This window comes from Emys orbicularis, chromosome 21 (assembly GCF_028017835.1).
Source record: "Emys orbicularis isolate rEmyOrb1 chromosome 21, rEmyOrb1.hap1, whole genome shotgun sequence".
Classification (NCBI taxonomy): domain Eukaryota; kingdom Metazoa; phylum Chordata; order Testudines; family Emydidae; genus Emys; species Emys orbicularis.
The window spans coordinates 18865858-18874521 of NC_088703.1; the positions used below are offsets into that span (position 1 = coordinate 18865858).

The 8664-nt window shown below is 48.6% G+C and overlaps 1 protein-coding gene across 1 annotated transcript in view; it reads right to left on the minus strand.

The window, feature by feature from the left end:
* LOC135893058 (olfactory receptor 5V1-like) overlaps positions 1-1582 on the minus strand; it is a 34809-nt gene extending 33227 nt beyond the window's left edge. Inside the window, exon 1 of the mRNA XM_065420848.1 lies at positions 1355-1582. Coding sequence (XP_065276920.1) covers positions 1355-1582 — 228 coding nt within the window. The remainder of the gene's footprint in view (positions 1-1354) is intronic.
* Positions 1583-8664: the final 7082 nt, after the last annotated feature.

Consider the following 8664-nt stretch of genomic DNA (forward strand, 5'->3'; position numbering starts at 1 on the left):
CAGTTCTGAGCCAAAGTCTTTCCTGTGTATGGGAGGTTTCACATAGAAATATTCTTCAATATGTGGGAATGAAGGTGTTTTCCAAATGTCAAATAACCAGCAGTTTTCACTGACTTTCTAAATAATGATAAATGATACTATTTTTACTTAAAAAGAAATACAAGCAACATCCCATGTGACAGATCCTGTATTTATAACAGGTTGTATATTTATGACATAAATATAATTTGAAAATCTTGTGGATTTTAAATACAAGTTCAGCAATGAAACTATCCTAATAAAATGGTGTGTGTGTGTGTGTGTGTGTGTGTGTGTGTGTGTGTGTGTGTGTAACAGTGTTTTAAAATCTTGCTCTGACTACGGAACTATTACCAATTATTAAACTTTGCATAAATCTAATCTATTAATTCCATATGAGGTTGCTCTGTATATATTATTATCCCTCTATTTTCCAGATGGAAAACTGTGGCCCAGAGAAGGAAAGTAACTTGCCCAGGGTCATACAAAGAATGAGTGGCATAACTGGAATTAGGACCCTGGAGTCCTGATACCTAGTCCTATGCTCTAACCCACTAGACCCCACTCCCCTCCCAGAGTTAGAACCCAGGAGTCCTGACTCCCAGCCCTCCCACTTTCACCATTAGACCCCACTGTCCTCCCAGAGCCAGGGATAGAATCCAGGAGTCCTGATGCCTGTTCCTGTGTTCGGTCTCCTAGTACCAGCCTAATTAAACTCCATATTTTTGGTTTCTGAAGCCCCTAACCACTTTCAGTAACAAAGAGTTCACTCCCACACCCTTTAGACCAACAGGCACAAGATCATAGGCATTGCCAGACTGGACCAGACCCAAAGTACGATAGCCCAGGATCCTGTCTATGACAGGGACCAGCCCCTGGTGCTGCAAAGAGAGGTGTAGGAGCCGTCTATTAGCAGATGGAGGATAATCTGCCTCTCACATTAGGTCGCAGTTTGGACTCTAATAGAAAGAGATCAGCTTCAGTCCTGAAGTTATTGTCTGACCCGCTGCTGATCACCACTCACATAATTTCCCGCCACTGTGAACATTTAAATAAATAAATATTGATTTAAAAAGCAGCTTCCATCGAAATTATACAAATTAAAAATCAAATTCTACAAAGTCTAGTCATTATCATGATACAACTACAAGTGTTAAGGGAAATGTAGACAATTCTCTTCTCCACAAGGTCCATTAAGGAAGGGGATGAAGTGGGGAAAGGGACATGGTTCAAGGCTTGGATGGGCCCAGTGTTGACATTCCCCTGTCCCTTAGGACTTTCGCGTTTTCAGAGAGGAATTTTTTTGCCCTATTGCATGTTTCAGAGCTGCCTTTACCTCCTTGTTCCTCAGGCAGTATATGAGGGGGTTCAGCATGGGCATGACAACATTGTAGAGAACAGAAGCCAGGGTGTCTACATACAAGGGGTGTCCGGAGCTGGGCCGGTTATAATTGAACATGCACGTGGTGTAGAACAAGGTGACCACGGCCAGGTGGAAGGCACAGGTGGAGAAGGCCTTCCACTGGGCCTGGGCTTTATAGACTTTCCTTTTAATCTCATTCATATCTTCCTCTCACATAGTACACCACATCTCTCTCTCTCTCCAGTTAAGCCATCCCTTTATTATCCTAACTCTAATTTAGTCCCTGCATTTCCCTAGATTCTGGAACCCAGATAATTAACAAGTTGTTAAAATAGGACTAAAGCTATCTATATATTGTAATCACACATCCTGTGAATGCAGTGTGGAAATATCTGTAGGCTCCTAAGTTGTGTACTTGCTCATAAAGATTTTACTCTTGAGGTTTGAGGAAGAAGAGGGTTGGAATCCCAGGAGTCAACTCCAGAAAGAACGTCCAAATGCACTGGCACTTTCTTATGTAGTTATTGAGAACGCTCTAGCTGTGTTTGGCTGTTGTTCCTGGGAATGTCTCGGGAAATGGGGGCAGGCAGCCACCCTCTGCCTGGAAAATCTTCCTCTAGGGAAAAAGAGCATTAGTCTGTGCAAAAAAAAACAAAAAGCAAGAAATAGGAGTTCTGCATTGAAACCCAGCAATGTGCTTGTTCTCAAGAAACCAGATCCGAACCAGGCAGCACTATCCTACAGAGCGACCAGAGACTGCAGTGGTTTAGATATGATTGGTGGGAATTTCCCCAGTGGAGGTTGCTAATCATTCAACTCTGGGGTACAGGTGCAGTTCTATAAACTGCCTTAGGGTAAGACAACCTGCAGTTCGCCATGATCAGAGAATTTAAACAGTCGATGGAAAAGGGAAAACAGAGAGAAAACACTCGAGAGAGAGGAGAGATATGAATGAGAGTCATCGTTTTGAGCTGTGCGGAGAAAACACTGTATTTTTTTCACTTAACCTAGGCCTCAACATGGGGCACTTACCCTCATCAATATTCCAGCCAGTACTTCTGTTGGGGTGCAAAGTCAGTGAAGCTCCATTATGATTCTATAGGTTCCTTGTTTGACCATTGGGAAATGTTCTCAGAAATCAGGGACTCTCTTGGAGGTTGGAAGCGTCTGACAGAGAGGATCCTGTATGGACTCCACTGCAAAAACAATGCCCAGAGAGAGCAGCACTTTCTTATTTAGCTCTTCAGAAAGTGCCAGATGTGTTTGGATATTGTTCCTGGGAATTTTGGACAGAAATGGTGGGTGCCAGCCAGCCACGTCCAGGAGAAGATTTCTCTAGGAAAAGACAACATTAGTCTGTGCAAAACAAAGGAAGAGTTCTCCATGGAACCCCCAGCTATGTGCTTGTGTTTCCCAAGAAACCAGATCCAAACAAGGCAGCACTATCATACAGAATGACCAGAGAGTGCTGTGGTTAAGACAGGATGGGTTAGAATTTCCTATTTGGAGGTTGTTCTGCATTCAGCACTGGAGGCCAGGTGCAGTTCTTTGTCATATCTTAGAATGAGACAGTCTGCAGTTCACAATAATAATTGCATTTATTCGATCAGTAATTGGAGAAGAGGAAACTGAGTGCGAGAAACAGCCTGAAAACATACAAATGAGCCTTGTGGATTTGTGCTGTGTGGAGACAATGCTGTAATTTTTCACTTGAACTATCTCTCACCAGGAGAGCACTTACCTTTCTCAATATTCCAGCAAGTGGTCTCGTTGGGGTGCTGGGTCAGTGATGGTCCATTCGGATGGTTTGGATATGACTTCACATGAAAAGGAAAAGTTCTCAGAAAGCACAGTCCCCTGAAGATCTGTGCCTCGCGATAGTGGGGGAGCTCCGTGAGAGCACCAAGCCTCAGCAGTGTTACTAAGCATGCAAAGTCCATGTGAGCATTCTTAGTGCAAGCCAAACAGCAAATTTGGGAGGGCATATGTCCTGCGGCGTGGCCGGAGCGCGGGTGCAGGAGGACCGGCTGTGGGGGGGAGGGGGAGAGAGCGGGCGGGAGAGAGAGAGAAGGGGGTGGCCAGGGCTACAGCAGGGGCGCTACCACACGGCCCCTCCCGCTGCGCCGCCTCCTGCCGCCTGCCGCGAGGGCTACGCTCCGGTTGGCGGGGAGGGAAGGAAGAGGACTGCCCTGCAGGGCGCTCTGGTTCTCCGCGCCGCCGCCCCCTACAGGGCGGCTGGAAAGGAACAAGAACAACAACAACAAAAAAGCGGCCGTGCCGCCCTAGGATGGGGCAGAATGCCGCCTCCAACAATCTGCCACCCCAAGCACCAGCTTGCTCAGCTGGTGCCTGGAGCCGGCCCTGCATATGTCCCAGCAATTCCCCCCCCCAAAAAACAAAAACATGATCTCTACTTTGAGGAATGCGAGGGGTGGAATCCCATAAGGAGTCAGCTCCAGAAAGAACATCCAAACACTATGGAACTTTCTTATACAGTTATTCAAAAAGCTCCAGCTGTGTTCAGGTATTCTTCCTGGGAATGTCTGGTGAAATGCTCGGAGACCAACAGCCCCTGCCTGGGAAATCTTCCTGTAGGGAAAAAGAGCATTAGTCTGTGCAAAACAAATAAAAAACCAACAAATCGGAGTTCTGCCTTGAAACCCAGTAATGTGCTTGTTCTCTCAAGAAACCAGACCCAAACCAGGCTGCACCTTCCTACAGAACAACCATAGAGTGCAGTGGTTTAGATATGATTGGTGTTAATTTCCCCAGTGGAGGTTGCTAACCATTCAATACTGGAGTACAGAGGCAGTTCTTTATCCTCTCTGCAGGTGGAGATCTGCAGGCAAGGAAAGCGAGTGCAGGAGGTGGAGATTACCTGCAGTTCTCAATGATCATTGTATTTAAACACAGAGTCGATGAAAAAGGGAAAACTGACAGAGAAAACACTTGAGAAAGAGAGGAAACGTATGAATGAGTGTCATCGTTTTGTGCTATGTGGGAAAATTTGACCAATGCCTCAACAGGAGAGCACTTACCTTTCTCAGTATTCCAGCAAGTGGTAGGTCAGTGAAGTTGCATTCAGAAGGTTTGGATTTGACTTCTCATGAATAGGAAACATTTCTCAGAAACCAGAAAGTCTCTTGGAGAATGGGGGAATGCGAGGGATGGAATCCCAGAAGGAATGAACTCCAGAAAAAATATCCAAATGCATTGGCACTTTCTTATTTATACAGGAATATCCTGGTGTCTTTGGCCATTGTTCCTGGGAATATCTGGGGGAAAGGTGGCATGCAACCAATCCCTGCTTGGGAAATCTTCCTCTAGAATAATAGCATTAATCTGTGCAAAAAAAAAACCCTCAAAAAACAAAAGTAGGAGTTCTGCATTGAAACCCTGCAATGCGCTCCTTCTCTCAAGAAACCAGATATAAACCAGACTGCAACTCCTACAGAATGACCCCAGAGTGTAGTCTTTTAAATATGACTAGTTGGAATTTCCCCAGTGGAGGTTGCTAATCATTCAATGCTGGAGTACAGGTGCAGTTCTTTATCCTCTCTTAGGGTAAGACAACCTGCAGTTCAAAATGAGCTTTGAATTCATACATACAGTCAATGTAAAGGGAAAACAGAGAGAGAAAACTTGAGCGAGAGGAACAATATCAGTGAGCATCATCATTTGTGCTGTGCGGAGACAATACTGGATATTTTTTTACTTGATTGATGCCTCAGCGGGAGAGCATGTATCTCTCTCAATATTCCAGCAAGTGCTCCCATTGGGGTGGTAGGTCAATGAAGGTCCATTTGGATGGTTTGGGTTTGCCTTCTCACCACTAGGAAACATTTCTCAAAACCCAGAGTCTCTTGGAGGTTGGAGGAAGGCAAGGGGTGGAACCCCTGAAGGAGTCAACTCCAGAAAGAACATCCAAACACAGTGGCACTTTCTTATATAGTTATTTGGAAAGCTCCAGCTGTGTTTGGCTATTCTTCCTGGGAATGGCTGGGGGAATGGTGGCACACAGCCAATCACTCCCTGGGAAACAAGATTTTTAATGTGTGCAAAAAAAACAAAAAACAACAAAGTGGAGTTCTGCCTTGAAACCCAGCAATGTGCTTGTTCTCTCAAGAAACCAGGCAGCACCTTCTTACAGAACGACTGGAGGGTGCAGTGGTTTGGATACGATTGGTTGGAATTTCCCCAGTGGAGGTTGCTCATCATTCCATGGTGGAGTACAGGTGCCGTTCTTAATCCAGTTCACAATGTTCATTGAGGTTAAACAGAGAGTGATTGAAAAAGAGAAGGGAGGTGGTGGATAGTACTGTCCTGCCCGCCTACATCTGCCATGTGCACGGTGGCCTCTGCTGGCACTCCGCTGCCTTGGAAGCAGCCCGCTGCGCTGCTCGGGTGACGTGTGGCAGATCCAGTGGGGAGGCAGGTGAGCGAGCAGGAGGTGGAGATCTGCAGGCAAGGAAAGCGAGTGCAGTTTGGCAGGAGGGAACTGCCTGGTCTCCTGCCGAGCCCCAGCCCCATTCCTGAATGCCCCTGGGGAACTTTCAGTGCCCTGGGTTCATCACCCGGCCTTGGGCTGCACCAGTCCCAAGAGGGAGGGTGGCCAAGCAGCCCATTCCCAGCCTAGGAGAGCTGGTAAACACTGGGGGAAGGGTAGGAGGGGGGATACTGGAGTTCTGGGAAGCTGTGGGAAGGGGGCAGTCCCCGTGGAGTGCTTTTGCAGCCACTGTACCTGGTGCTCTGCGAGCAGCTTGGCCCACGGCGCCCCGCATGGGCCTGTGCAAACTTCGCCCGGCGCACTGGGTGCTCACGGCAGAGCCGCGGGCTGGCTATGCATAGTGTATTCCTGCTGGCACCACTGGTAGCACTGCAGAGCTCACTTGGGGGCTGGGTGGGGCTCAATTGGGAGCCAGGGGTTGGGAACTCCATGTTCGGCCTTTCCAAGAAGTTGGCAGAGGTGGGCAGCTTGGGGTGAGCGGGGCACAGGGCCCCGCAGAGTGCGGGAGGCGGTAGGGAGCACTGCAGAGGCTCCAGGGCTGCACTCTGCTGTGGGCTGGTAGCGAGGCTGCACGGAGTGCCAAGCCATGAGTGAGGAAGTAAACGGAAGAGAGGCTACAGAGATTGCAGGGTCTGTGCCAGGGCTAAGGCTGCGTGTGCAAGGCAGCAGGTGGGAGGGGGTGATTGTGCTGCATAATACGTATTTTGGGGAGAAAATACTTGTGTGTTTTCTACTTGAGCTATTTACTGGGTCAGGACTGGCCATCAATGTTTACAGATAGGTCCTGGTCCAAAAAAGATTGAGACCCACTGGTCTAACCTGTTCTTAAAAACCTCCAGAGACAGAGATTGCACAACCTCCCTAGGTAATTTGTCTCAGTGCTTAACTACCCTGACAGGAAGTTTTTCCTAAAGTTCAACCAAAACCTCTGTTGCTGCCATTCAAGCCCATTGCTTTGTGTCCTGTCCTCAGAGGTTAAGGAGACGTACTCCTAGGGGGATTCTGCGCTATTGCACATGTGCATAATTAATGAGCTGTGCATATTTTTCATTTTTTTCACAGAAAAATACTGCTGCCAAAATGTTGCTGCAGTTCCTCCTTTTGACCACCAGGGGGTGCTGTGGCATAAGAACAGCAGCAGCTCCCAGCAGAAAATAATGTCTGCAGTTCCACCATTTGCCCACCAGAGAGCACTGTGTCGACAGAACAAAGCAGCAACTCCCCACCAGCTAGGAAAGAGCCTGCAGAGCCTTCTTGGCTGTACCTGTCAGGCAAGGTCAGGAGACAGGGGCTATGGGGAGACAGATAGTGTGGGATGGGGGTGGGGTCATACAGGGGCTCATAAGGGCTAGTGGGGAGGACAGATTGGGGCAGGGGCTGAAAGGGAGTGGAGGCACAGGGCCACAGGTGGGAGGGAGGTGCAGGACCACATGGTGATGGGGGAGAAGTGCAGAGCTACATAGGGACAGAGGAGTGGCTGGGTGGGGGCACAGAGACACATGGGGATTGGGGAGGGAGTACAGGGACACATAGGGACATGGGAATGGCTGGGTGGGGGCACAGAGACACATGGGGGAGGGGGTACAGGGACACATAGGGATTGGGAGTGGCTGGGTGGGGACACAGAGCCACATGGGGATTGGGGAGGGAGTACAGGGACACATAGGGACAGGGGAGTGGCTGGGTGGGGGCACAGAGACACATGGGGGAGGGGGTACAGGAACACATAGGGATGGGGAGTGGCTGGGTGGGGACACAGAGCCACATGGGGATTGGGGAGGGGGTACAGGGACACATAGGGACAGGGGAGTGGCTGGGTGGGGGCACAGAGACACATGGGGGAGGGGGTACAGGGACACATAGGGATGGGGAGTGGCTGGGTGGGGGCACAGAGCCACATGGGGATTGGGGAGGGGGTACAGGGACACATAGGGACAGGGGAGTGGCTGGGTGGGGGCAGAGAGACACATGGGGGAGGGGGTACAGGGACACATAGGGATGGGGAGTGGCTGGGTGGGGACACAGAGCCAGATGGGGATTCGGGAGGGGGCACAGGGACACAGGGACAGAAGTGGCTGGGTAGGGGCACAGAGACACATGGGGATGGGGAAGGGGTGCAAGACCACATGGGGATGGGGAGAGTGGGCACATGGGGACAGGGGCAGATGTGCCTAACTGAATGGGAGAGGCTAGGAGTCAGCCAAGGTCTACATGGGGACGCTCTCTAACAATCCTTCCCTGCCCCCCCAAAAAAACTGTTCCATACTTTTCCCACCCACACCCAACAACCCTCCAAGTTCACACCCAAGCCCCTTCCCAGCAATTAACTTCCCTCTCCCTCAGCTCCTCCATTACCCCTGACTCCCCCAAGCCTTTGCACTGCTTCTGAGGGGTGTGGGAAATATTGGTCTGTATTGTAGGTTAAATGAATTATAACTCAGAATTCTGTATTAATATGCCTAGGAAGGAATCTATTTGTCAAAAAACATTTCCTGAATCTTTTTTTTTGTCTGTATTGTTACAGACATACTTGCTGACAGATATTTTGAAATAAATGACCAAAAATAATTTAAACTGGTGTGATTATATTGTGTTATTTTTGACAAATAAAATATGCAGAATTTTAAAATATTGTGCACAGAATTTTTGAATTTTTGGCGCAGAATTCCCCCAGGAGTACGGAGAACAGTTTATCACCCTTTTCTTTAAAAACACATTTTATGTACTTGAAGACTGCTACCGTGTTCTCCCTCAGTCTTCTCTTCTACAGACTAAA